The 27,966-nt window shown below is 54.8% G+C and overlaps 9 protein-coding genes across 9 annotated transcripts; 3 read left to right on the forward strand and 6 right to left on the reverse strand.

The window, feature by feature from the left end:
* Positions 1-3,829: 3,829 nt before the first annotated feature.
* On the reverse strand, positions 3,830-7,149 carry MYCGRDRAFT_108279 (uncharacterized protein; the record flags this gene model as incomplete). Its single annotated transcript, XM_003855294.1, has 3 exons — positions 3,830-6,460; positions 6,593-6,620; positions 7,116-7,149. 3 exons carry the CDS (start codon positions 7,139-7,141, stop codon positions 3,830-3,832), a joined length of 2,685 nt encoding a protein of 894 aa, XP_003855342.1.
* Positions 7,150-7,319: 170 nt separating this feature from the next.
* On the reverse strand, positions 7,320-8,079 carry MYCGRDRAFT_103423 (uncharacterized protein; the record flags this gene model as incomplete). The annotated part of the gene is made up of 2 exons (XM_003855293.1): positions 7,320-7,855; positions 7,910-8,079. 2 exons carry the CDS (start codon positions 7,997-7,999, stop codon positions 7,412-7,414), a joined length of 534 nt encoding a protein of 177 aa, XP_003855341.1.
* A 302-nt stretch (positions 8,080-8,381) lies between these two features.
* On the reverse strand, positions 8,382-9,389 carry MYCGRDRAFT_91101 (uncharacterized protein; the record flags this gene model as incomplete). Its single annotated transcript, XM_003855292.1, has 1 exon — positions 8,382-9,389. The coding sequence occupies one exon, from the start codon at positions 9,387-9,389 to the stop codon at positions 8,382-8,384; it is 1,008 nt and encodes a 335-aa protein (XP_003855340.1).
* A 902-nt stretch (positions 9,390-10,291) lies between these two features.
* Positions 10,292-11,276, forward strand: MYCGRDRAFT_68955 (uncharacterized protein; the record flags this gene model as incomplete). Its single annotated transcript, XM_003855089.1, has 3 exons — positions 10,292-11,001; positions 11,053-11,173; positions 11,238-11,276. 3 exons carry the CDS (start codon positions 10,292-10,294, stop codon positions 11,274-11,276), a joined length of 870 nt encoding a protein of 289 aa, XP_003855137.1.
* Positions 11,277-11,409: 133 nt separating this feature from the next.
* On the reverse strand, positions 11,410-13,510 carry MYCGRDRAFT_108281 (ER membrane protein; the record flags this gene model as incomplete). Its single annotated transcript, XM_003855291.1, has 4 exons — positions 11,410-11,733; positions 11,792-12,847; positions 12,898-13,110; positions 13,182-13,510. The coding sequence occupies 4 exons, from the start codon at positions 13,257-13,259 to the stop codon at positions 11,410-11,412; spliced, it is 1,671 nt and encodes a 556-aa protein (XP_003855339.1).
* A 499-nt stretch (positions 13,511-14,009) lies between these two features.
* Positions 14,010-14,883, forward strand: MYCGRDRAFT_36120 (uncharacterized protein; the record flags this gene model as incomplete). Its single annotated transcript, XM_003855090.1, has 2 exons — positions 14,010-14,099; positions 14,161-14,883. 2 exons carry the CDS (start codon positions 14,010-14,012, stop codon positions 14,881-14,883), a joined length of 813 nt encoding a protein of 270 aa, XP_003855138.1.
* Positions 14,884-20,350: 5,467 nt separating this feature from the next.
* MYCGRDRAFT_99284 (uncharacterized protein) lies at positions 20,351-20,676 on the reverse strand (the record flags this gene model as incomplete). The annotated part of the gene is made up of 1 exon (XM_003855290.1): positions 20,351-20,676. The coding sequence occupies one exon, from the start codon at positions 20,541-20,543 to the stop codon at positions 20,379-20,381; it is 165 nt and encodes a 54-aa protein (XP_003855338.1).
* A 299-nt stretch (positions 20,677-20,975) lies between these two features.
* Positions 20,976-21,785, forward strand: MYCGRDRAFT_37276 (uncharacterized protein; the record flags this gene model as incomplete). The annotated part of the gene is made up of 2 exons (XM_003855091.1): positions 20,976-21,150; positions 21,196-21,785. Coding segments are annotated over 2 exons (765 nt in total), but the record flags the coding sequence as incomplete, so codon positions are not given.
* Positions 21,786-24,736: 2,951 nt separating this feature from the next.
* On the reverse strand, positions 24,737-26,743 carry MYCGRDRAFT_68962 (uncharacterized protein; the record flags this gene model as incomplete). Its single annotated transcript, XM_003855289.1, has 7 exons — positions 24,737-25,123; positions 25,178-25,601; positions 25,711-25,888; positions 25,998-26,033; positions 26,150-26,398; positions 26,449-26,656; positions 26,704-26,743. 7 exons carry the CDS (start codon positions 26,737-26,739, stop codon positions 24,737-24,739), a joined length of 1,518 nt encoding a protein of 505 aa, XP_003855337.1.
* Positions 26,744-27,966: the final 1,223 nt, after the last annotated feature.

Genomic DNA, 27,966 nt, shown 5'->3' on the forward strand with positions numbered 1-27,966 from the left:
GCAATGCCGCTCGCTGTAGCGCTCTCTCTTTGAACTGTGGGTTGTGCATCGCACTTGTGCACACGAGCATGGTATGGAGCTCCAGCACTTTTGACTGCTCGAAATCCTCCTTCGCGAGAAGCTTTGACTTGGCGATGGTGTGAAGCGGTAAGTGAAGATGTTCGACGCCCGGCGGCGGTTTCTCGAGGGTCATGACCACGTTGATCTGCGTCTCAACGCGGGACTTGGTGGATATCGGTGCGATGTGGAGTGGAGAGCGGCCTGTTCGAGTCGGTGCACCGCGGACGGTCGGTGTGGTTCCATTCGCGCCGGGTGAGGGTGTGAAGTTCATGCTGCCTGGAGATGTTAATTGATTCGCGAAGTCACCTGGCCAAGCCGGATTCTGGGCCATGGCCGCGTTCCAATTTGCATTGGTAGTAAATGTTTCCTGGCTGTCCGAGGATGGTGTGGAGAAGATCGCGTGTGGTGAAGCTTGGTTGAGCATCATGTTGGCAGTGGCAGGAGACTGATCTCGACTGCCCATGGCGAACATTCCCGGATTGATAGTCTGCACGGGCGAGTCCTGCGCGAACTGAGCAGCAACATTCGCCGCGGGCATGCGCACATGTGCATTCAGCGACATGGCCGAGTTGAAATCTCCAGGCTGGATCGGACTAGAAGCCGCGCTGTTGTAATCGAACTGTCCCAAATTGCTGTCGCCGCGGTTCAGACTTTGCTCCAACGTGAGGTTGTGCATAGGCTGCGCAAACTTCTGATCGAAGCTCTGCATTTGTTGTTGTAATCCGCCTCCCATCTGCATGTTCTCTTGCCGCGATTGTCCAGCCATCATCGCATCCTGCATCGGGTCCGAGCCAGGTGATTCACTCTCTCCCGTTTTCCGCTTCCGCCTGCTCGACGAATCTGAAGACGAGTCTTGACTAGAGCTCTCTACTGATCCCGATTGCAGCATCGACGTACCCTGTTGTCCGTTCTCTGCACCACCACCTGTCGCGAGTTCGGGTCCGGATTTCGACGGCGTGCGTAAGCTGAAGCCGACCGGGCTGTCGTAAGAGTCGAGATTCGTAAAGTCGTTGAAAGCGCTGTTGCCGAACGGTGACTCTGCGGGCATACCGTCGTCGAACTGTGAGGTGCCATTGAACATGGACATGTCGTTCCAGTCCGCGTCGTTGCCGGACATGTTCTTCGAGTCCATCTCGCGCGATGCCGCGGGCTGACGCGGTGCGAGGCGCGAAGGGCGTCAGCTGCTGGAGCAATTATGAGGGATCGTCTGGTGCGACTGTGGGGAGAGGACGTGGTCCACACAGAGTAATGCGAGCTCGCGATCACTCTTGCAAGGTCGAGGCCGTCAGGCGGCTGAAGCCTCTGTCCAGCCTTACGATGGCGGCATGGGTTCGGAAGGACGTCGTTGGATTATGACCGGGTGCGAAGTTTCGATCGTTCGGTTCCGTGATTAATGATGGTGTGCCGTGGAAAAGGACCTCGTCGGTGCAGCGCCCTCACACATGAACCTCTGCCTGTTGTATGTGATCAAGTAGGAACAAGGTGCAACTAAGAACAGACTGGTCAGCATCCAGCAGTAGTCCAGACTAGTCAGACTACAGGGCACACCATGTGCTCCGTCCGTCGGCCAAACTACTGCGGGGAAATACAAAGATGTTCGTACCTTTCGTAGGCCGTATCTGTGGACTGGTATGAGGAGAGAGAATGATCATTGAGGTATCAAATCGCGATCCATACCTTTGCAGTGCGATATGGCAAGAGCATTCGTATACCTGCCCAGGAATACCTTGCAAGCATCGGTCTCTGCCAACGTAACAAGAGCCTTGTCCAGTCTCCCCCGTCTGCCGCCACAGAAGCCTCTTCCTTCATCCCCACATTATTCGATAGCAAGTGCCCTTTCTCCTACCAGGACGGGCAGTCTCGCCATCCATCCCTGCAATCACAGTGTGCCACCATCAATATGCTCGAACCTGCCCTGCACATACAGATACACATATAGCTTAGCAAAGACAGACAGCTTCGAGCACAAGAATTTGCACGCGCGCAAAGCTGTACGACACGCCGGTACCGCCGCGACGGACGGGCAGAGCACGCGCCAAATCTTCGGACTGCCGCTCGGATGTGCTCTGAATCAGAGCCAAATGCCCGAACCATCACATCGCTGCCGCCCGTCGATTAGACAGGTACCCGACCTTGCCGCGAAACGTAAGCACGTAAAGCATGGTGCTCGCCTCGACTGGCCCATTTTATGCAAGTCATCGCCGGGTCCGAGAGCGAACCCAGCTGAAGAGTCCAGGGCGGCCGTAGCGTCCCGTCTCGCGACCCGCCTTTCACGAAACCGCCGAGACTTCGATAGAGGCTCGGAGTGAGTGCATGGAGAGCCACTTATGGATCGCTGGATGTAAGAGCAAGACATTCTTCAGTGGCTAGGATGATAGCGTGCATGATAGTGTCTCTTGTCTTGGTATCCTTGCGGCCGCTATTCAAGCAAAAGCGAACGATGGGGCCAAAATGGAGATTCCAGGTCGGCCAGATGCTTGAAATGGAGAGCAGTGGAGTCCCGTGAGTGGAGAGGCATCGGGCCGGATATGCCGTGTGGAAAACAGGGTAGGAGAAGATCAATGGCTCCACGGCACGGATAGATTTCAAGATGCAAGCTTGGCTGGACATTCCAGTATTGTCGATATCAGCTTTCCATCGTCCTCGTGCTCGACGACATGCACGATCCTGGAATCCACTTCGTATCAGTCATGCACATCCCGCCGCCGTGCAACGCCTGCCGCCGTCACATGTCTTATGCAATACGCCAGACAAGTCATCGTGCGCCATACGACGTACGACCTTGGGAAGCAACAATGACAGGCTGATGAATTGTGGGGTATTCGGAGTCTCTTGGACTCTATGGACTTCTCGCCGAGACAGCGATACGCCGACTCCTCCTGCAGCTCGAATGAAACTCGCCAAAAGGCTCTGAGCAAGAACGGCCCCCGTCTATCGAATCCTTCCTAGGACTCCCGCAAAGACGCCGGCAGCAGGGTGATGGACGAAGGATGTCATGCATTGCAAACACCTCCGGTGGCGTCAAGGATGAAGGACCTCCTACTCAAGCGAGAAAGCCTCTAAGGCAATCATCTCACCCTGTTAAAGACACCCTGACGTGCATCTTGCATGCCGTGAGAACATCCTCACTTCTAACCGAGACGGCGACAAGCCCGAAGGCCAGATTTACGTGTGATCGCCACCGCGAATGCTTTTCCGGAGTCGTTATACATGATCTTGGCAGGGAAGGTCAGATCACGAAGGGATGAAGTGAAAAGACTGCTCGCGTAGCAGCAAAATGATGCATTTAGAAGATGTTCGCCATCAAAAGACGTTCGTCAGCCCAGCCATCGAGTGGAGACATATCCAGACTGTCGGGAGATGACTGAAGGTCATTGGGATTTTGAGAGTCTAATTCCGTCCTCGTTCTGTCAATATGTCTGAAGTGGTACTTTACAATTTCGCCAGTCGAAGAGAGTCAATAGTGCAGGCCAAGCTATGCTGCCCCATCCCATCTCCCTTATGTCTCAATCGTTGCTGCTCGCTCGCTCGCTCGCTGGCCAATGATCAGTCCAGAAATTCAAATGCCGTCCTGAGATACCAAAAGACTCCCACGCTGTGCTGCTGTTCAATTTGTACGCTTCAAATGGGAATATGCGTCGACCTGGTCCCCTATCTAGGGCCAGCGGGTATTCGTCTTATGTCGTTTCGTATGTGATGTTTCTGCTTTCGTGTCGCCTCTCATTTCGTGGTGTGGTATGTCGGCCGTGGTGTGCTTCTAGGCTCGTGCTCAGAACACGTCTTCAGGCCACTCAAACGGCTCATCCTTCTTGTTTCCACCCTTCACCAAACTCTCAAAGCTGCCATTCGCACCTTTTGGCAAATGCGGCACGCCAGCCTGGCCGGGCACGATACTGACCTCGCCATCGACAAAACCGATCGGCATGCCGAGTTGACCCGCTAGCAGTGGCGGAGGACTATTCGAACGCATGGGACGGTGACGCTTCATGTTGACGTGGTCCATGGCGCCGGGCTGCAGCGAGTCGGAGCGCTTGTGCGGGCTCTTGGAGCGAGTGCGCACAGCGTTATGACCGTACCGCGCGGGTGTGGACAGGGCGGTGGGTTCCGCCGGGGCGTTCTTGAGAGGAATGGTGGAAAGGTCTTCCTCTTCTTCGAAGACTGGGTCCAGAGATGTCACTTCACTGTCGATGCTTGTGCGGACCGGTTTGGTTGGTGCAATGAGCTCGTCTTCGCTAACGTTTTCAGCGGCCGTGGCAGGTACAGTGGAAGTATTGCTAGCAGATGTCGGAATGGCTGTTCTGGGCGTCTTCGAGTTGGGAGACGGGACAGGAATGCTGGACTTTTTCGTCGCCTTGTTGGCTGGGGTTTTCTTGGTGCTCGAGCCGCGAGACTTGCTGGTCGACTTGCGCTTCTTCTTAGGATTCGTGTCCTCGAATTCGGTCGACTGTTCGTCATCCGGATCGGGCACGAACAACGGGTCTGCATCGTCCGCGGCGTCAAAGTGGCGCTTCTTGGACCTGGGCTTCTTCGATGCCGTGGCAGACTTGGGAGAGTCGTTCAGGACCTCGAGTTTGTTTCCGAGGCTGTCGAAATCTGGAGACTGGGTCGCCTCTTCCATGTCGTCATCTGACAGACTGGCGGGAGTATCGAGCTCTTTATCGTCCAGTGCTATTGGATCAGATGAGAGATCGTCCTCGATCGCAGCCTGGAAGCTCTTGGTGCCGTAGTTGTTCTCCTGTCCATCCTCCGTAGTGTCCATCGGCTGAAAGACTTCATCGGCGCGGGTCGGATATGGCATTTTGCGCTTCACCCGCATCGTCTCCTCTTCATCTTCCTCCTCTTCGTCGTCGATGTTGTCAAAAGCCGTGTTTAGATCGAGGGCATTTCTAGGCCGAGTGGTCGATGCAAAGGGACGCAGCGGCTCGTCCGTGCCCTCGTCGTCAGGCCCTGTTGGGAACATCAACCGCTCGCTAGGCAGGGTTGGTAACGCACCAGGGACGAATCTGGATCGCCTCGAAGAAGCGAGAGGAGTGAATCTCTCGTACTTGTTCCCGAATTTAGGCGCAGGACTGGCATCGTCGAGTGCGGTACTGAGCTCCATGCGTGCCTTGAGCAGCTTTGACTCCAAATCGCTGACTCGCTTGGACAGGCGTCGCTCCTTCTTCAGGTCGAACCTCGAGACGGACTTCCTCAAAGTCGAATGGTCCATATCAGCCTTGACGGGCGAAGCAGAGGATGATGGCTCGCGTTCAATCGCACCTCCAAGAGCCGAATGAGATCTGACACTCCTCAAAGTACTCCTGAGATTAGAAATTGAGGGCGTTCGGAGGTGAAGACGTGAGAATCTGCCCGGCTTTGCAGTACTGGGCGGTACTTCAGCAGTCTGGCTGCCGCCAAAGTCCGAGCCATCGACTTGTGCGACGGCTGCGCTCGATCCCAATGAAGCTTGCCGCTGATAAGTCTGGCCGTTGGAAGCAATGCTGGCCAGCGCCGAAGTCTCCTGGACAGGAGGCCGAGGCGCAGCAGGATTTCCAGCAAAGACGACATGCTGTGGCTTGAATTTTCCGTCCTGCTTCATCTGATCGTACTTTGCCTGCGCTTCTGCCTGCGCTTCAGCACGCATCTTGGCCTTTCGTTGTGCCTCCAGAATGTTTCGCCTAGTCAACTCTTCCTTCGACTCGTTCCACACCTTGTTCCACAACGCGATGGGATGAAAGCCCGACGCAAAGGACTTGCCAAAGCGGAAGATGCCACCTCCGCCCTCGTTCTTCTTGTTGTCCGTGGCCTTGCCCTGATGCTCGTTTTTGCTGAATGTCTCACGCTGGACAGGCTCGTCCACTGTATCCGCAGTATCGTTAACACCGTTGTGATAATCATGCATCAACTCTTCCACCTGCGTAAGGTTGCCGCTCTCGGAGCGGATGAACCGAGTAAAGGCGCTCGGCGGTTGTTGGCTCGGTTTGTCCGTCAAGCTGCCTTCCTGAAATCTGGATTCTCGTCCGGTTGGACTCTGACTGCGTGATTTGTTCCGTCGAGCGGCGGCGTGGCGGAGGTTCAGGTTGGAGAGATTGCCAACTCCCTGCTTACGGCGGAGGCTTCCCTGATGACGCTGAGCTGGTGTGGCATCACTCGAACGGCCGCCATCACTTCGACCGGTGTTTGAGCGTGAACGCTTTTGCGGCGTTGGCGAGTCGGCGTGCGCAAGCTCGAGTTGGCCGTTACGCATCTCGTATACATTGTCGTCTTGCTGAGCTTCTCGCTTGCGCTTCGATCCACTGGCCGGTCGAGCCATCGATGACTCGTTATCCATACCCGTGGCAGTGATATAGCCTGGGTCTTTGGGCGGCGGTGTCGGCGGAGACTCCTCTTCACGCAACATGTGCAGCGGAGAGCGGGCCTTCTGCAAATGAATCAGCAACTGCCGATGAGTGTTGCTCATCTTGATGAAAGCCCTTCTCGGTCAATGTCCGGTCCACGGTCATATGTGATCGAGCTATACTTCAAGCAACGTAATAAACAAACTCTGTCTCACCTGATGGTCCGATGTGCGATGCCTTGTCCTTCAATGATGATCAGCAGAGCCCGTGCAGATGGCGCTAAATGAAAATGCCGGCAGGCTGCAAACGGGAGTGGTGGAAGGGGAGAAGTCGAGTTTCGTGTAGACGCCCGGGAGGATTAACAATTACAACGGAAGAGGACAAGAAGGACAAGAAGAAGAAGCGCGTCGAGCTCGTGCAACCCTGAGAAGAAGTCGTTGGTGAAAGAGTGAGCTTCGGGTGCGACGTGTTTGTGGACGTTGCTGTCTCGGAATTGCAGGCACCATGCGGGGCACGCGCGGCATTAACTTTCGGAGGGACGAATTGATTGGCTTAGACACGTCTTCACGTGGGAATTAGAAGAGCAATTCATGGTCCATGGACACGCTATAGAAGCATATAAGATGTTCATAGAAGCCGGCGTATGAACTCTTTGGTCTTATCGCCAGCAAACCTGATGTTCAATCATTTTCTGCTGCCATCGATGAAAGGTACAGTTGGGTGGACCCAGTCTCGTACGGGGCAAGAACCACGGACATGGCCATCTCACTTCCTGAAAGTGGTCAGCATCGAGCTGCCCATGCGGTGCCTCGTGAGCTTCATGGTGGTAGGTTGGAACGATCGAGATTCACCTCTCTATCACAAACGATGGAAATATGCGAGCAGACTCCACTCGGCGATCGGAACATTCAAGAAGCATCAAAGACGGTAAAAGCAGAGGTGCAACAGAAGATGGCGTGTACTTTGACATTCTCACAGGACATTATCTCGTGCGTCCACCTCCGCCAATGAATTCCATCGTCCTCGACAGCACCTCAATTCCGCTCCGAAGCAACACTCTGCGCACCTTGTGGCTCCTTCTCATGCGCTCCACGCACGTCACTCCTGCCCACGACCGCCTCGTCCTTGTCCAGCGCCCTCTGATCAGCATGCACAGGATCATGCGCATTGATCCCCGACTGCGAGACCGTCGCGCCAACACCCTCTAAGCTCTGTCCCGGGTTCTTCCTCCCAGACTGTCCATCATGGCGTAGTTCGCTGCTCGACTGTCCACTACCGGGGTGGCCCAGCCCGGTGTGCACATCCGCCGACGAAGCACCGCCGATGGTAGAGGAAGCTGTGACGCCGCCTGAGCCTGCTGGTACGTCGTCGATGGGGTTGGGCTTGAAAGTGTGTGCGGAGGGTGCGCTGCCGGCTGGGAGGATCTCGGCTTGGAATTCTGGGGCGGCATCGTTGCCGACGAGTTTGCCGGGTTGGTGCTGGGAAGTGTTAGAAATGAGAGCATGCGAGAGTGCAGTCAAGATTCTGCTTACGCCGCTGGTCATCATAGGCTCATCACGATCGCGGCGAGAGGAGAACTCCTGGCCAACGCCTGGGCCGTCTGGGTTGCGGTTGGCGGACATGGCTTTTTGTTCAATGTGTGATTCTTGTTGGATTGATCGGGCGAAGTTCTTGCGTTCAAACAGACTGTTAAAAAGGCGAGGTGAGACAAGAAAATTTATCCTTCGATTCGCATTGGATCTTATAAAACGCAGGTACGTGGAACTCTCTTTGCTGAAAGCTCCATCTTAGCATCATCATAGCATCATCCCCAGCATCACAAGCCATCACACGACACAGACGACCCCTCTATGACTTGGCATCAACCGCAATCGTGCAACGATCGACGCAACATTACATCCATCGTGCGACTCTCCTTCTCGCATTCTATATTCAAATCCGGTCTGCATTTCCTCCAGCTCGCACGCCATTATTCAAAAGTTTGTCAAGCCATGTTCATTACCATTAAAGCTGATCCTGTCCAATTCGGGGCCGCCACTCGGATATCCTGACTTTCGCAGGTCTCTTGGTCGGAGGCCACGGTACCGCAGTCACGACCGACTCATTATCAACAATCTTCCCCATTCCCTCTTCAATTGGTTCTCCGGGTATTGCCATACAACTTCGCCCCAGCCGCTCAAAAGATTCCTTCTCCTTCAACATATCATTCTCCCACACTTTCTCCCAATACTTCTGCTGTTGCTTGATCCAATCCGGCGGAAATTTCCCCATTTGCACTTCGGTCTGCTCCAAGTTGTGTTGGTACACGTCCCGCTTGACTTCGCGGTGAACTTGGACGTGGAGTTCGACGCAGGCGGCGCAGACGAAGGCATCTTGCGTTGGAGTGCCGCTGGGAGTGTTGGGTGATCGTTGCTTGCAATTGCTGGCGCAGGGTTCGGGTTTCGGGGTGAGGATCTTGTGGCCGCAGGGAGAGAGTTGGTGGATGAGGCAGCCTGGTATGCATGGATCGGTGATATGCATGTTCATGTAGGGTGATGATGGCGATTTCGGTGTCGCCTTTGCTGATGTTGTTCGACCGGCGACGGCTGCTGGCAATGGGCGTGATCTGCTGCTGGTATGTAGCGCGCATGGTGGAGACGAAGGACTGTCTTTTGCGTACAACAAGGACGACCGAGATGAGGTGGATGACGGTGGTGTGAGCAGTCCGTGCGATTTGCTGGTGTGAAGTCGTGATGGTGGTCGAGATCTGGACGATCCATTGGTTAGGACCGAATCGGAGCGTTTGTGTGGTGGTTCGCCAAAAGACGACAATTTGGCGATGCTGCTACTGCGGTGGTGTATCGTAGGTGGTTGCATGGGCGAAGCTGTCGATGGAGTGTAGGTCGGCAATGCCGCGGTAGACTTGGCTCGCGGGATTGGTAGCGATTTCCTCGCTGAGCGATCGACCTGTCTCCGACCTTCTACGGTGCTCCTGTGACCAGGTCCGGGAATGCTCGATCGTTGAGGCGCCATTGCGGCGTGGAATCTGCGAACTTGAGATTTGTACCAGGGAAGAAGCGTTCTAAAGAGAAAGGTCAAAGGATGAGTGGTGGGCCAGGTTACGTTTTGGCGAGTGTTGTAATTGGAGGGAAGATTGTTGTCGGCTTCCAATGCAAGCCGGCTACGGCAAACCAAACGATGGTCAAAGTTGATGTCTCTCGTTTCTGCACGTACGATTTGTTTGTCGCAGCTCAGGTGCGACATCTCTTCCAGGTGGAAGACATGTCTTGGGGGATGGATTCCGGCCGCATTTTCGAGACGTATGTGGAAGTGGGAAGTAGGAAGCTCTGATCAGACGCGGGTTGGGAGAGAAGCTGAGTTCACAACAACGCACGAGTCCGATTCATTTGGGCAGACGCGAACTCGCGGTGGGCAAAGCCAGCATCACCCTGAGACGAGATGTAGTTGAACATTGGATGATCCTTGGGAATGGCAGGCTCGAGCGATGGTCGGGATTGCGGCTGCCGTCTTGCAGCTTGGACGCTTCGATTGAAGTGACGTATATTCCGGGTGACCTCCTCTGCTCGTCTTGCCTGGCTGTTGCTCCAGCTCCTTCCTAAAGCAGGAATTTTTGAGATGGATGTCACTCAAGCGGACCGTATCACATCGACTTAGCGTCCGGAACACAACCGACGCCAAAGAGTGTGATTCCATCAGATTCCAGCGCGTCCCAAAAGTTTGATGTTCTCCTCAACAAGGTCAAGGTGGTCTGTCTCCACCTGCGCATCCAAGCACCGGCGGCACAAGGATGTAGCTCCATAGCGACAGCTGACTCACCAAGCGGTCCCCTACCTTACCTTACACCGCACTTGACCTCATCTCGCCACCAACGCGGTATCCTCGTCCTTTAACCTTGCATGAACAACAACATCAACATGGCTCCCACCAACAACATCCAAGACCTCTTCTCCGTGCCCGGACTCGTGGCGGTCATCACCGGCGGCGGCTCTGGTCTCGGCTTATACGCCGCCCGAGCTCTCGACGCCAACGGAGCAAAAGCAGTCTACATCCTCGGCCGGCGCGAGGAGACCCTCAAAACCGCCGCCTCGACCGGAGTCAACGGCAGAATCATCCCCATCGCCTGCGACGTCACGGACAAAGCCTCCCTCGCCGCCGCCGCGGATCAAGTCCGCCGCGAACAAGGCTACATCAACCTCCTGTTCGCCAACGCGGGCATCGGCGGCCCCAACAATGCTTCCGCCGCGAAGAGGGAAGATGGCAGCCAAGCGAGCCCCAAAGAATTCGCCGACGCATGCTTGCAGCCGGAGATGGCGGAGGTCACCAAGACCATGCACGTGAACAACACATCTGTTCTCTACACCGTGATGTCGTTCCTCGACTTGCTGGACTTGGGCAATAAACAGCAGAACGTAGCTCAAGACTCCCAAGTCATCGTGACCTCCTCCATCGCCGGGTTCTCCCGCGCCATGGCCACGGGATTCGCGTATAGTACCTCCAAAGCGGCGGTCACCCATTTGGTGAAGATGATGTCCACCTCGTTCGCGCAGCAAGGTTTCCGGATCCGGGCGAATGTTATTGCTCCCGGGTTGTATCCGAGCGAGTTGACGGCCAATTCGGTGGACCAGTTGGCAGAGTGGAAGGGTAAGGGCGAGCACACGGCGTTTCCGGATGCGAGAGTCATGGAGAAAGAGAGATGTCCCTCGTTGCGGACGGGCAGCGAGGAGGACTTTGCGGGGACTTTTCTGTACATGGCGTCGAGGGCGGGAGCTTATCTGAATGGAGAGACGTTGGTGACGGTGAGTAGTATTCGGACGAGGAGTTGGAAGGACCGATCTTGCTGACTATGTGATGTTACTACAGGACGGCGGCAGACTGGCTCAAATGCCAGCGGTCTATTAGACACGCTGACCGAGACAGACGTCCAGACGAATGAAGTACAGACACAAGATGATTGAAATGACCAACGGCCACCATTTGAATACTTTACATACACCACCCAGAACCAACCTTCCAAAGTACACATCTATGTCCGCTACTCCTTCTTCCCCGTCAACCTCCTGCCCTCATCCTCGCTCTCATCATCCGTGAACCCGCCCTCATCTCCAAGTGCGAAAATCGTCTCTCCGTCTAAACTCTCCCTACCCAACACCGGCGCCGTCGGTTTTGTCGGCTGCGGAGCGGGTAGAGGAGAGGCATCCCGCATCGGATTCGCCGTGCGAGAAGATCCTCCCGCACCGGACCGTGGCGCGGGATCGTAGGCCGGTGGTTTGCTGGGGTTGCCTTCGAGGTCGACGTCTTCGAGGTCCATGGAGGAGCGCATGGAGGCGATCTCGAAGCCGTCGTCGTCTTGAGCGATCTGTGATTGTCGTGTCAGTCAATGTGCATGTTTTGTAGACTGTCGATGCAATGCTCACCTCATCTGACATGGCGAACCGTCGGTTGTTCACCGTTGGCCGCCATACGTACGCGATAAACGCGACGTCCGCAAAGTATACCAAATTTAACCACCCGTCCAGGATGAACCATCTCGTCTGCCAGTGCTTCGGCACAAAGTCCGCTGTGGAACCAGTCTGGCCCGCGAATGTCCAGGAGTTGACGAAGAAGAAGACAAAGATGACGACAATGCTCGCGAGGATGCACCACCATAGTTTGCGGTACATGCCGGCTTTGACGTGTTGTTTTCGCTCGACGAGATCTTTCATCGTGTAGTTGAGGGAATTGAGCGTCCAGATGTAGAAGGCTGTCAGCGTGCCCGCGAGGGGGAGGACGACAAATAGAACAATTGGACCGGTATCTTCCGGGGTTGTAGCAAGGAAAGCGACGGCGTAGATGATGCCGAAGACGAAGTGCGTGATGGCGAGAGCGCGAGCCCAGTGCATTGCTCGTCCGAGAGTATGCTTAACCACACCGTAGCCCATGCAGACTATGAGCAGGAGGAAGAAGGAGAAGGAGTTGCGGGCGGCGGAGAGGACCGAGACGACGATGAGCAGGGCTTTGGCGCCTGCATTCAGGCCGTGTCGGTTTTGGAAGTCGTAGAAGAGCCATGTGATGAACATTTCGACCACGAGGAAGCACAGAATCGCTGTGATGTAGTTTTGCACGGCGAGTATGTCGCTGCGATTCATCCAGTAGAGCACGCCCCAACCCATGGCGAGGAAGGCGTAGATCAGTGTGATGCCGGCGTAGAAAGGCAACTTGGCGATCTGCGCGGCGGGGAGCTCGCCGAAAGCGTTGCGGAACTCGACGATGCCCATGTACTTCTCTGTGCTGTAGCCGGTTGTAGAGACGCAGTAGTAGCCTGTACGCTTGATGGGGTAGTTGATGGCTCCGGGCTCCTTGAGGTGAATAGCTTCTGTGCGGATCAGAGCATTCGAAGCTGTTGTTGCGTTGGGTGAGACGATGAACTCGCCCAAGTTCGAATCTTCGCACAATTTGGCGTCTCGACTGGCCTCGTCACAAAGGAATACTTCCTGTAGTCGAGTCAGAATGTCGAGTTGATCTGCCACATCAGTAGACGCACCTTAGTCCCTTGCCCATCTTCAGTCGGCACCGTCGCACCTATGAGTGGTCTATCGCTCCACTCGAATACGACCAGACTGACAATAGGATCTTCTGTTTCCGGTAGATCATCTGGCTTCACGAACTTGACCAGAATGAATGGATCAATGTTCCCTCCCCATGATTTTCTTGAGTACATGCCGGAGCAGACCTGTTGATTTCTGCGGGACTCATCCTGTATGGGTCACATTTGCTCAGCTGTTGTCCCTCCCACACTGTATAGCTCTCAGAACGGGCATAACCTACGACTTTCATCTCCACAGCGCACACCCCCAATAGCTGCAACAGCAGCACCGTGTATATCCGCACCCATGCCTTCATCATTCACGACTGTGCTCTTTCTTTCCAATACCGAGATCCCTCTTTTCCCAAGCAAATAATGCGGGTTCCACGATGTGCGGTTGTCGCTTGGGCACAATCGTCAGACACCTGGCCCGGTCAGGATCCCCGAAGGAGCTTGCGCGGCTGAGCGACTCGGTCGAAGGTAGACGGTTCGAGCCCGTGAATCTTCTGCGAGTCGATGTGGCGAGTATCCAATGGCTCTCAGGCCGTGTGCGTACGCGTAGTCTTCTCGAGAGGCGACACAAAAATTGGCAGATCCGTGAGCAAGCGCATCGATCAGCATGGGGTTAAGGTCAAAACCGATCTCGAAAACTGCGCCACACCAGTGCACTGCGCCACGATCATCAAGGTGATCGGCGGGCCAGGAGCAAGAAGCTTGAAACCAAGGCAAGCAAGGCAGATGACTGGGTGACGTTGTTGACAGCAAATAAATCGAGCGGTATAAGACCAAGACGCGGCCTCGTCAGCCCGACCGCCCATTGTTCATTGTTCGTTGTCCACCTCCTCGCGCGCGCCTGCACTCGAAACACCAGCACTCATCCTCTGCGCGCCTCTCCAGACGCTGACGTCGTTTCGAGCTCGTCCCAAACACAGCTTGTAGCCAATCGATCGGATCGTACTATTGTCGGCTGCTGGAATCGCATTGTTTATCTTCTAACCTCCTTCATTCTTCTTTGCGACATCAACGACCGATCACATCTATAACATCTACACACCGACAGACCATCCAGCATGGCACAACTCGTCGGCAAATATGCCGCCAACAAGCTACTCAAGAAGCAAATGGCCAAATACGAGTCGAAGAAAGTCACAGGCGGAGAGGTCAGCAACAATCCCGCAAACAATCCTCCATTCACACTCACTGACACCCTCTGCTCCACAGGACCCCTACTTCGCCATGATCGAAGACCCGCGCAAACCCGGCAAACTCAAGAAAGTCAAGAAACAAGTCCCCTCCTACATTCCCGAGCACGACGCCGCGATCCTCGCCTCCGTCCGCCGCCGCGCCTACCACCTCGATTGCTCTCTCTTCTCCCTCTTCGGCATGCGATTCGGCTGGGAGTCCGTGATCGGAATCATTCCCGTGGCCGGAGACGTCATCGGCGTAGCCTTGGCTCTCATGATCGTCAAGAAAGCGCGCACGATTGAAGGAGGGTTGGCTCAGGGGGTGTTGATACAGATGTTGATCAACGTCGCTTTGGACTTCCTTGTGGGTCTGATTCCCTTCCTGGGAGATCTGGCGGACGCGGCGTTCAAGGCGAATACCAAGAATTTGCGACTGCTGGAAGAGGTGTTGGATAAGAAGTACAAACCTTCCGAGTTGAAGACTGATCCGAGGAATACGCCTGGGTTGGACCCGCAGACGAGGAAGCAGAATCGGAAGTCGGGCATCTATCACCCCATGGACCCACCGCCGGCCACTGCTTGGGAGGATAGTGATGTGGAGGAGGAATACAGACCGCATGGAAATGGTGTGCAGGCTGCTCCTGCTGGTGGAAGACAGCCGGGATTCGGTCCGGGTGGTCAAGCCGCTCCGATGATGGACGGCGCGAATCGTGCGCCGCCGCAGGATAGGAGAGCGCAGCAGAGCCAGCCGATGAGATGAGTAATCCGTGGACTACCTACAGGACCGTGCAGCGGAGCGATGGTCTGAGTATGGTGAGTTTGTTTGTCTATACCCTGAACGCGAGTGTTGGATGGTGTTTTGTGCAATCATCAATGGAAGAGCATTCATTGTCAGCCGTCCGAAGAATTCAACGTGTGAACGACATTCATAACGATGCGACTGGCCTGGTCCATTGTGACTACCTGAGCTCTGTCTCCATCTTCCCCGGTCTTCTATCATATCGTCGCGCGAGCGAGGTATTACTCACAGTCAACACAGCCATAATATCGCCGTAAGGCCTTCCAAATACGTACTGATGTCCCTCACCAGATCGCCCATATCCACACTTCAAGCCATGACGGGAACCAAAACCCACACGCGTACCTGTACGCTTATCTGATCGTCCGACCATGCTTACCTTTCCGCCTATCTGACTGTCCTGCCTACCTACCTGCACGCCCATCTGGCGTTGCTGCACGAATACCTGCACGCGTACCTGTACGCTCCAACCGAGTTTCCCGCACGTCTGTTTGGCCGTACTGTCGAGTCACACGCACACTGACACGAACGTACGGGCACGCGCAAAGGAGTGTGGCTTTCCTGTCGAGTTTGAGCGGCTAGATTCTTTGATTTGGCAAGTGTTGCTCATCGTTCTGCAGGACAGTGTGGAAGTGTGGGACCACAAGACAAGAACGGAAGTGCATTGCAAACTCTCCTCTCAGAATGTGAAATATCACCATGCATCGAACCGTCCTGCCCCTGACCAATGCCCGCTCCCCTTACGCACCACCATCTCATAACCTCGCCCTTGCACATCACCTGTCCGCTCAACAACCATGTGCCAGCATCGCGACCATCTCCCGGCGTTTCGATTGGTCCACCGAGGAACAGGCTCGTGGCGTCGAGACCTAGTTGGGTACGCAATAGATTCCGTTGCAGCGGTATCCCTTGCAGCACTCCTCGCCAGCATGCCGGCCGGTGCTGCAGGCGCTTTCTATTACGCCCCAAGTCAGCAAGGTCGATCGCGAGAATCGCAAGAGAGGGTACGCATGCATACCCCAGCATGAGCGGAGTTCCAGACTGGCTTCGGCGTCGGCGGCCGGCAAGGCGAAGGCCTGGTTGACGAAGAAAGCGGCCGCGAGGTAGGCGAGTTGGATGGAGAACTTCATTGCTGTTGGTGGGTGTGGATGGTTGTTTTGGATGAAAGTTTGAATGGAGTTTTGGAAGATGGTGTTCGAGTTTGATTGGAAGTGGCAGTGTGTGTTTGGGAGCAGAGTCTTTGAAGCTGATGCAAGAAGAGAAGAAATTGTGGGAGATGGGAGGGCTTACTTATTTCCTCGCCCTGCCCGGTGGTCTCGACGACATTCGGCAACCCGCGGAAAGATGGCATGCAGCGGGTGAACGCTTTCGAGGGGTGGTCGTATTTTCGGGGCAGGGGCATTCGCCGGCCTCAATTGAATGGGTTCCACTGATTACAAGCAGGCCTTTGACTTCAGCTTGGAATGACATGGTCAATTTTGCGGATATCCCGCTGTGCTCTCATGTTGTCGGCTCCATCAATACTGGACTTGGGCTGCGTTGATGTGCTGTGTGGGTGTCTTTGAGACCGGAATCGCGCGGATGGATGAGCTGACTGGAGAAAGAGGAGAAAAGTATATTTCGACAGGGAGACCGACCAGCGTCGATGATGCTGCCATCATCATGCTAGCTTTGAACCGCTGGCCGAGCGTGAGATCGGCTTCGAGTCCTCCCTAAAGACGAACAGATCGGACGTTGTTTGTCGATTGCGGTTCACACGAAGCAAAGTGAATTGCTGGTCGATGCGAGCCATGGGAAGGTGTCTGTCTCAATGCGCGCAGTAGTGTCATGCGCTCGCTTTATGCATTTCTGTTGATGATGATCTCGCGGATGAGCCGTCAGAAACATCGCCCGACATGCGAATGGGGTTCCGGTCATGTGTGTTTTCCTGACGAGCTCTCAGGGATTCGGAGGACGATCGAGCTGACGGGGAGGAAACAGCGATGGCTGTGCGGAAAAACGGAAACGAAGAATTCAAAGGCAGACCTGAGATGTCGCTGTACCATATCGCCTACATTTGGTCCCTTTGGTGTACAGGAGCTCGCCTCTACAGTGCAATCATTTGGGTCTTGCTCATGTCGTTTCACGCTGACCCAGATCGAACAACAGCGAAGCATCATTCTAACATCAGATGCCGTGATAAGCGCACCCATCGCAGCGTCGCAGCCCTAAAAACAACTCACCTACTCGGTCCCACACTGGTCAGCACTCCTTGCCCTTCTCGGCCATCCCGCTGTTGCCGACGATTTCGAGGAAACCTTTCCAAGGAGAAAGGGACGATGTATTCTACCGCGTCCACTGAGTGCCGCACCAGATTAAACCCCGTCGCAATCTAGTCCTGTCGTTCTTGCGTATTGCCGTTCAGTCCATGCATGCAGTCGCTGTATTAATGACGCTGCGGTCGAGTTGTGGATCAGTGAGAGAGAGTAGAGATGACCAGAATGGCAGCCGAAGAGTGAGCTGTAGGACTGCTCGACGCTGAGTGGTCAGTCTGCTTTGATTCAGAAGGGTCGTTGCGGCCGTAAAAGCATGTGAAAAGCGAGGCCTCTTCGGCTTGTTCTTACGCCATCGACTTGCGCATGCCCTTGTAGATTCATGTCCCGACTGCTGGCTAGGCTGGCTAGTCCCATACCGATGAGTGGTATGCATCGATCGCTGGCGTCGCGGAGACGTCGGATCATGGGTGAGGCACGCATAGCATGAAATAGCGTACCGTACTGGAAAAGAAGGAGCAGAACCCACGCGAAGACGAAGACAGAACCGAAGTAATGATCAGGAGGAATATCGCTCATAACTACCGGCCCCCACCCCAAAAGCTCCTCTCTCCGCCCCGGTCCACGCGATTGTGGAGTCTGTGGACCTCGCTTCCAACACGAATCGCCTCGTCCACCGATGTGAAGACTTTTTCTCGAAGCAGGGATTGTGCAAGCGAGGGAGTGGAATCCTTGTCGGGGATACAAGGCTTACCGGGCCGGATGCATGTTTTGGGAGAAGGGGGGATCCTTGATGGGAATTTGGACAGGGGTGAGAGGGTGGAAGTCGGTTCGTGTTGGCCCCGGGTGATGGGAATTGTGAGGCGAGTGATGAGTTGGCAGAAAGGGAGAGGGTCGTGGATGAAGTGGTAAAGGTGCACTTGGGGCACGAGAGAACGGATGGAAAGCGTCCTGAAGGAGGAGATTCCGGAGAGCTTAATCTCGTTGATGCCAGTAAAGCAATTTCCAGGGAAGGATAACGTCTACCGCAGCCCTTGCGAAGTAGTACTTGTGAAGTCGGAGTGCACAATATTTTATGAAAGGTACCCACCAAATACAGACCGCAATGCAATGATTGGCAATGCATCGAGGCGAGCCGGACGAGTGGACAGCAAGCCATCCAAACGAAAGTCTTTGACGCTCCACTCCACTCTTCTTCTTCTTCCTTCTTTGTGCTGCGGTGCAATATGAGGCTTCGGAGCACAGCTTTTGGAAAGTCGTGCCGCGTGCGAGCCTGGGAGCGATACCCGTTTTCTGCAGACGTCGCACGGCAGGAGGTGGTGGAGCGCCAACGGAGAAGAAGTGTGGATGCTATCGAATCGATACCTGTGAGGCGCGGTTCGGGTGTTTGTTCGTCGCTTGCTTTGCCTCCGCGTGTTGTTGACCTGTTGATGTGTGGAAGAGGTTCCACCGACGGCCACATCGGAGAAGGAGACGTAAAAAGTCGGACATGCGACCGCTAGAGGGCGTGTCTGGTAGTGAGACCGGTGGCGATATGGGTAGAAGGGTGTGCAGTGCTGTGCTCCTGTCTGGCGGCAGCGACGATGTGCACCTCATCACCCGACGCCACTTCACGCCTTTTGCCACGCCTTACTCATCATACAATCAGAGACAAACTGACCTCACAAGCGAGCTTCCATGGGTGACACCGACACCGAGCGGAGAGAAAAAGAATTGCTGGAATCAAATCCATCCTGCGCGCAAGCGGAGGTTGACAGGTCCGAGAGACACAGTGGTGGGTTCTGGGTCAGTGAGAGGGCGTCGCCAGAGCCGTGGACAGGCGCTGACAGGCATCTGTGGATGACTGCAGTTGACTCGCAGTGTTCGAGTGGAAGGGGCAAGGCCATGGTCACACGCGAAACACGCAAGTTGATTCCATGGTCGATGTGAACCACTTGACTTTGAAGGGTCGGAACTCTGGGTCAACGGCACTCCACGGTCGTGGTTGGCACGTTTTGTTCAGATTGCTGTCGGACCACGGGATTGAGGTCCTGGTACGGTACTGCGATATGCCGAACTCTGCTCATATGATAATTATAGAGGATTGTGTACTGGATCTCTGCGATATGCAATGTTGATCGAATAGGGCGAGGAGTGGCAAGGGTTGGGTGCAGGAGCAAGTGGTACAGGAGGACAAGGTTATGTGGCAGCGAGCGCCCTCTCAAAGCAAGGGCGCGAACTGTCCGACTTGTGCTGCCAAGCTTGGTTTGGAAGTGTTTGTGAGACAAGCGTGCGGAGAGGTGAGGCTCCGAAGAAGTGTTTCTGGTGGGTTTATGGTTCTCAAACTGCTGGCGCGTGGAGGAGAAGCGGCTCTCGTGTTTGAAAGTTTGGTGACGATCGGTCCCGAACAACCAAAGCTCAGGGACAATTGTGGCTCAGGCACGTGTGGTCCATCTTCGTAGCCAGATCTGATCAGCGACACGGAAAGTTCGGACACCTTTGCATATCATTACTATACACTGCAAGACCTCGTCGGCAAACCCCGCATGCGACCGACATGTGACATGCACATCATTCGAGGGCCATGAGCACCGTGGAGGGTGAGGCTATGCAGTATACACCAATGTGATAGGGCGAAGAATGAGATTCAGTTTCGATCGGTTGAAAGCCGGCATGGGAGGAAGCAGTTCCCAACTACTTCGTGCTCCCAGGTACGCGGCGCTGCATGTCCAACGGCTTGGTGTCTCAGGCGAGAAGGATGGCTCGGGATTGCGTGGGAGATGGAAGCAGCAGGCTGACGCTGGGCGTGATCGAAGGGGATTAGGGGAATACGAGCATTCCCTTGTCGCGCCCTCACCAGCACCTGGTCGACGCCCGCAGCATCAGCATGGCCCTCTCCAGCGCAAGCGAAGGGTGCTGGGGTGGACCAACGCCGCCACGGGCACCACACCTTACCAAAATGAGTGAGGTCATGGTCGATGGTGGTTCGGGTCGGAGAGCAGCGGCGTGCAGGCGAGGCGGATTCGGGCATGTCCACCTGCGGGGGTCTCATTGGTTGGAAGGCTGCAGGGTTTCCGGCTTTGGTGGATCGCGTAAGGTAGCGTGGCCCCACAGTTGCGCCAAGGTTGTTCGTCCCTTCCGTTCCAGTCTCCAGTCTCCAGTCTCCTCGCCCGGCTTTCCTTTACCACCACCTAAGTTACTACACCCACCCCGTCGCTCGCTCGCTCAATCCGTCTCTCTTCCTTCTGTTCCGCCCATTTTCGCACGTTGGAGTGACATCTCGTGAGGGAGACACTGGAAACGCGATCTTTTCCCCCGCGGATTCTTGTCCATCTCACCACCCGGACGACGACTTCCATTCCATTGTTTCGGGATCTTCAGGACCTGCATCGGAGACGAGGACGAGTCGAGACCATCCTGCGAGAGAATCTGTGGCCTGGATCCACTGCCCGCATATCACCATTCACACTCCTGCTGCACCTTTCATTCCGACCTCTCTGGCCTTGCGTCTCTTGAACACTTCTGCCCGCCTTTCATTCGCTTTGCTCTGCCTGGTACTGCGCCGTCGCCATCTCTACCACTTCGAAACCTGGCACGTGAGAAAAGCGTAAGTTGCCATTTTGCACCCTTGCTCCATCGCGGTACTGCACCCGATTCCATGGGTCCTACTCTCGCCCAGCGACCGACATCACGGACATTCTTCCTTTGTTCAAACTCTAACGTCGTCGTTCTCCTCCATCCCATCCCCAATACACCGCTGACCTCCCTGTCCTGTCTGCAGGCCCTCCTTCCTGCTGGATATACTCATTGACCACCGCCGCCATGGACCGAGTCAGCGAGCGCGTGGAGCGTGGCCATTACATACCTGTGGAGAATCAGACCGAGAGCTCAACGTCGAGAGTCACCGTCGAGGGCAGGAAACTCACCTACCGCATGTCCGTGCTGCAACAACCTGTTCGCGCCCGAGCATGCGGTCAAGGTGCAAAGTGCAAGTCGCGTTGGTTCATACCACCTTCAAGTTTGTCCTAACATCTTGTCGCAGCATCCGCCGATCGCCGCCCCGTCGACCCACCGCCGATTGTTGAGCTGAAGATATTCGAGGGCGAGGACCAAGAGAACGACATTACCTTCACAATGCACGCCAACTACTTCCTTTTCGCGACTTTGGAGCAGGCTCGACCGATCGCCAACGGACGCGTGAGCAATGAGCGAAGCACACCCGTGCTGACCGGCACACCAGTTGCTGGCATGGTCTATCTGGATAGGCCCACACCTGCCGGCTACTTTATCTTCCCAGATCTGTCCGTCCGCCACGAGGGTGTCTACCGGTTGAGTTTCTCGCTGTACGAGGATTGCAAGAGCCCCAAGGATGAGGACAAAACCGAGGAGGGTGCCAAGTCGGAGTCCGATGCCCATGTCACACATCGTTTGGAAGTGAAGTCGGAGCCCTTCAACGTGTTCAGCGCGAAGAAATTCCCAGGATTGACCGAGAGCACGTCCTTGAGCCGGATGGTCGCTGAGCAAGGTTGTCGTGTTCGTATCCGACGTGATGTGCGTATGCGCAAGCGGGAGACCAAGCCTGGCGGCAGAGAATGGGACAACTACGAGGACGAGACGGCACAAGCCCGTGCACGCGTGTCCGCAACACCGGAATCCAGTGGGTACCAGGTATCGCAGAATGCTCGCTACATGGATGCCGTCACTGTTCGCCCGCGCTCAACCAGCAATACCAGCCATCAATCAGTGCTCTCCCGACGACCGTCTGTTCAAGAACTTGGCCAGAATTATGGACCACCCCACTACGGTACTGCTCCTCACACTCCACAGACGGGTTACCAGTCCTCTTCTTTTGGTGGTCCTTCTCCCGGTCAACAGTACCAGACCGGTTCATATGCTCAACAGCAAGCTCCCATGCAGCCGCCGGCACCCCAGTACGGCTCGCAGACTTACCCACAGCCTCCACCACCACCGCCCAACGCTGTCCAACAGCCAGGATACTACGGATACTCACCTCGGATACAGTCCCAGTCCCAGTTCGGAGCCGGACAGCCAGCTTCATACGAGACCAATCTGCAGCAACGACCTGGCTCCGACTATTCCACCCACTCCTCGTCTGACTACAGCAGAAGCTCGACGCAATTCGCTCAACCAGGCTATTCACAGCAGTCCGTCCAGTCACCATACCAGCCACAGCAATCTTATCAAGCACCACCGCCGCCGCCTCCACAGCAAACGTCGCCCCAGCCGTCGCAACACTCGTACGGCTCATCTGCGGACATGCACCACAACAACCGCCCAGCTCCTCTCGGGCCTGTGCATCCGTCGCGTAACTCGAGCATCGCGGCTCCACAATCTGCACGACCCAACTTCGACCTCCCACCCATCAACACCACCATCATACCAGCCAGCAAACTGGAAGTCGCTTCGCCCATGTCGGCCGCCCAGACTAACATGTCCTACTTCAGCAGTTTGAACACGTCTGCCGAGCCGCAGAAGCGAAGCTATGGCAATGTTTTCAGCAACAGACATCACGCCGAGCCGCTCCGACAAGGTGCCCGGCCAAACACGACGTACGGCACGGGCGCACAATCGACTTCGCTCGCATCATTGCCTGTTGCCGACGACGACGATGATGACAACGACAACGATGAGCTTGACCCGACCACTTTGGGCATGCACTACCGTCGTGCGGATGGACGGCAGATTCTCCGCGCGCTGCCTGGGCACGGCTGAACATGAAATCGCGACGAGCGAAAAATGCTCTGAAAGTCACTATCCAGAATTCACTGGTGCGGCCGTCGGCGGGCATTCGACGCACACCATTCAGCAGAGCGAAAGATGTCGACTGGCTGCATGAAGTCAGACCCGATCGGCACGACAATTGTACGACGCACCATAGCACGATGGACATGTCGCCACAGCATCTTGAATGCGCAGGAGAGCAGGACGAGGAAGACTAGGATGGGAGCCTGGCGAATGCATGATGATGCTTTTTTCTTTGCGTTGAGAGATCTATCAATACCATTTTGCTTTGTTTGGAAATCAAGGGTGGAGGAAAGGAGAAGAATAGGAGGAGGACGAATCATCCCGAACATTTTGGGCATTGGCAGGGCAGGAATCCCATTCTACGACTTTTACGATATTCAGGAAGAGGAGGAGGTATAGAAAGATACGATGACCATCTATCATGATTCTATCATTATCTTCATCAACATTCAAATATCCTGCAATTTCTTCTTCTTCTTCTCACGTTTCAAAGTCTTTCGCTTCTCGTCGGTACCGATGCTTTCAATCCATGATGGTAGGAAAGCATGGCGTTGACCTTTGGTACCGACATTGACATCGCCACATGTACCTCACCCATCTACGAAGTACCACTACCACTCATGCGTTCTGACACGCGAGTCCCAGATTCTCGGACACGTGGTGAAAACGAGGTCTTCGTTCGGTACTGCCCTATCTCGAAAAGAAGGTGTGAAGATTGGGTTGGGAATTCTCGCTGAGAAGTCTGAGACGGGGACGTGGGTCTGGGACCAGAGATGAGAGGTGAGGAAGTCTGCGGTATAAGTGGTATAGGTGGAGAATCAGGGTGTGGATGTCTTGAATAGACCGGAGGATGTTGTTCGTGGTTTGAGGGACGTCAGAGTGTCTCGCGCGGATGAGGATTTAGCCGTGACCCTGGTGTTGGAGACGGGTGTCGATCATTTTGGTCATTTTTGGGTGTGATGCTGTTGGAGGTGGAATCCAAATTTATTCTTTCGAGCTACATATTATCGTAATGAGATGGTGACTTCACGTTGTCGAGGATGTTGCAGAGGTCCAGAGCAAGGTGTCGTGACGAATCGCAGCTTCTAATTCAAGTTTACCAAATGCGATCAACGTCACTGGCCAAGACTCTCAAAACTAACTCCTTCACTTACATCTACATCACTTCCTTGGAAGTTGATGCATTGTCGTGACTCGTGGACAGCAGAAACCTGTTGAAGGCAGTGCGCTATCGATGTAAGAGTAGGTGAGTAGGTATAGATAGGAAGTAGATCGCTCGATATCAGCACTCTCGTTTCTTCCACCAGAACTGCCACCACAAATCCAGGACTATCAAACAGATTTACGTTCCACGACTCAGCGACAGAGCAAGCCTTTCATCATGCCTCCAGCGGACAGCACGTGAGGCCCAACACTTTACATCAGCCTTGATAGCCTCAGCGACATTTACTAACAGATCTCAAAGCACATCCACCGGGAAAGGCGAAGCCAAAACTTCCAACCCTAAGCCCGGCGTCGGTGGAACCGCGTAAGCTCGTCCGAATGGGAGATGACGACGACAGACCATCACTAACAGACTGGTATGCAGCCAAGATGGCGGCATAAGCACCGCTGATACCGTTGCCGACGGCGGTCCGGACGACCAGGAACCCGAGGAGGATGAGGAATTTGTGCCGGAGGAGAAGAAGTAAAGCCATCAGAATGAATACTACAGGCAGTCAGGCAGCTTTGTCGCAAGAATTATCCATTGCCTCATGATCGGTGTCCATTGCCCGCGATCATTTGTTTCGACATCCTCCTCAAGGCTATCCAATATCTCAAATGCTCGGATAGCAAGAATACCTCGCATCACTCTTATCCCACCCAACACAACCCCAACAAGTCAACACATTATTCGGATCAATCTGCTGCTTGATGCCCAGCAATTTCTGGTAATTCTCCTGTCCCCAGAAACTGTCCTCGGGCGACGGCTCGAAAATATCCGCTTCATTCTGATACGCTCCACTATCCGGAGCCACAGCGCGCAAAACGTCCGCAGCATTATGAGCCCTGCTGAAAGCGTCCTGGATCTCGCTCGCGGTGGCGTCGTTGGCGAAGCATTGGCCGACAAGCACATGCCAGACCGCACCATTCGGACCATACCAAGCAGGAGTGACGGAGCTGGTGTTGTCGGTCTGGTAGCTGCTGGGCGCAGTCACCAAGATCTGAAGTGGAGGGCTGTACGTGAGTTGTCTGAGGTCGATTTGGCCGGAGACGACTGGCGTGACGAAATTCGAAGCCTTGATGATGGCGTTGGTGACCGCTTCTTGGCCGGAAGCAGACTGGAAACTGGCGCGAGGGATGAGACGCGAGCCGACGGCGATGCCTAGACCGACTTCTTCCTGGTTCGGGACGATGTATTTCTGGTAGGCTTGGTAGAATGACGGCTCGGAGTGGACGCCGTTCTTTTGGGGAAGGTTGAGGAGGGAGGCGGCGAAGTTTGTGAGGGGTTTCATGGAGATGACGGCTTCGGCGTGGGTGAGTTTGGGCGTCATGAGGATGAGGCCGGAGGTTTGGGTTGATTTGGCGCCTGGGGCGATGTAGCCGCCCCAGCCTTCTGTTGCCCATTTATCGGCGTTTTGGGCGCAGATCTTGACGAGTTTGCGGCGGGAGTCGAGGTCGAGTGAGGCGAAGATGATGTATCTGTCGCCGGGCATGTCAGTTGGAGTCGTCTTTGCATTGCGCACACCTCGTTGTACTTACACTACCTCTAGGCTCATCTGCGAGGAGTCAGTAAGCCGGTCGTACGAACGATGAAAAACTGTGACTTACCTGAGGATGAGCCGTCGTAGTCATCTCCATGTTGACGCCAAAGGCGGATCCTCCTCCGCCACGAAGGGCGAAGAATATGTCTTGATTCTGACATCGATTCGCAGTAACGTACTCTCCAGAAGGCAGGACAGTTTTAATCTCGAGGACATTGTCCACACCTGTAACATAAACGCAGGAGGGTCAGCGAAGGTTCAGATGCAAGAGTCATAAGGGCAGAAGGCCTGCAGCGGTCCGAGATTACGGCCTTCTGCCCTCCGATCTTCTTACCCAAGCCCAGAGTATTTGACAGAGCGCCATGTCCACCTGTGAGACCAAAGGACGAAAGTGTCAGCTATCGTCGGGACAAAGAGGTATGAAATCAAGCCAAGATCTGCTGGCAAGGCCCAGGACATGGACTCAGGCGAACCCTTGATACTTACCGCCGTTGATCCAACCTCCAACTGGGCCCACAGTACTGCTGCTTCCGCCCAGCACGGTGATATTGTTCGCTTCTGCGAATTCGTATACGCCTTTGAAGCCCTGACCAGCTGGAAGCGTGACTGCATCGCCAGCTGGAGCGGAGCAGCCGTCGGGAGTGAAGCCACGAGTAAGCTTGATAGGAGTTTGAATGTTGTGCGTCCAAAGGCTCAACGCGTTTGGAGCGCTTGATCGTCCCTTGTAGTCGTGACCTGAACTCCTCAGTATGTGTATCGAGCCAGGATCTATTCAGTCGACTTACCGCTGTTCTTGACCACGAGTGGAATGCCTGTATCACTGGCAAACTTGAGCCCGGCTTGCACATCAGACACCTCTTGGACATCGATGTAGTACGATGGTATGCTACCCTGATAGCAGTTCTTCGGGTCGGCATAATAGGTCGGATCCTGCGGCGCATTGAAGTTGAGACCGCAGCCTTGACCGTTCGCTTGACAGGTAGCCCAATTACTCTATTGCACGTCAGCTCGACTTCTCATGATCGAAGACGCTGACCGACATTCTGGAAGCCCGCAAATGAGTCGGCGATCGACATCTCCTTGGTATATCCAGCTTGAACCGCTTTGCATTGAGCAGCATCTGGCTTGGTAAACTCTCCATTGTAGCGTGAGAAGCACGGCCTCGCGAAAGGAGCTGCCTTGTATAGTCGGCCATTGACAGTGCTGTTTAAGGCCGACCACTGATCAGGAGTGATGGTGCTGATCGATGCTGAAAGTTGGCTTTCCAGTGTAGCGCCAGTGGTAGCCGCCACAAGTGCAAGGCCAGTTGCCAGAAGAGATTTGTAAGGAGACATGTTGAATGAGTGAGACGATTCTCAATTCGTGCCGGATGGTGAGGATGTCTTGTGTCTTATTATAGCCTTGTATTACAGCCTTGTATTAGGTTCACAAAGGACATGCATCTTGCCTGCAGGGTGCGATTCCTTGAGTCATTCATGTTAGAAGCCGTCTACGTCAAGTTGTCCGAGGTGCATCTCACGAGGGGTTGCACAGCTCGAAATGGCTGCGATCGGTGTAAGCAGGCCTGGAGTTGTATGGTCCAGCTTGTGGACAGCATGGGTTTTCAGAGGAGTAGGTTTACCAGCCCAGCAAACTGGTCAGCTTTGCGCTCGCGATTACTTCGGGAATAAGCAAGCCTATCTGAGCGCCGTCGCGACATGAAGCTTCGTACGACTTGGAAGTTGGTGGGAGTGAAAAGGGTGATTGCCAATAGCAACAGAAGCATGTCTCGCTTAGACACTTTGTGGTCAAGCAGCAATTGGTGTCGACGACAGCTTCGCTTTCGTGAAGTTCCTGTACACCGATGCTGGCAGCCAGGGCTTGTACTTCACAAGATGCTGAGGTCTTGTTCCACTTTGGGCAGAAGCGCACCTTGTATGCCGAATTAAGATAGTTTCGTTCCATTACTTGCGGAGCTGACGCTCCGTGCTCGCGCCGTTGATGGAAGCTCTTTGTTCGTGGTATTGAAGCGTGCAGGCGGCGGTAAACAAGTTACTCTGGGATGCACATTGATCGATTGCGTTAACGCATCGCGGTACGCGAAGCATGGAGTGCTCGCTATCGCTGCAGCATCATGAAGGCATGGAGACGAAATGCGCCGCTCGCCATGGTCGCGACAGGGTTGAGCGTAGTGCGGTCCAAGTGCAGTTGGTGTATTGCTAGACAGCATGGTTAGAGACGAGGTGATCACGAGCTCGCGATACTCCGAACGAGGTCTGCGAGGTCTTGTACTGTGGCCAGTAGTTCCAGAGTTCGATTCAGCC

The sequence above is a fragment of the Zymoseptoria tritici genome, chromosome 2 (genome assembly GCF_000219625.1).
Source record: "Zymoseptoria tritici IPO323 chromosome 2, whole genome shotgun sequence".
NCBI classification, from domain to species: Eukaryota; Fungi; Ascomycota; class Dothideomycetes; order Mycosphaerellales; family Mycosphaerellaceae; genus Zymoseptoria; species Zymoseptoria tritici.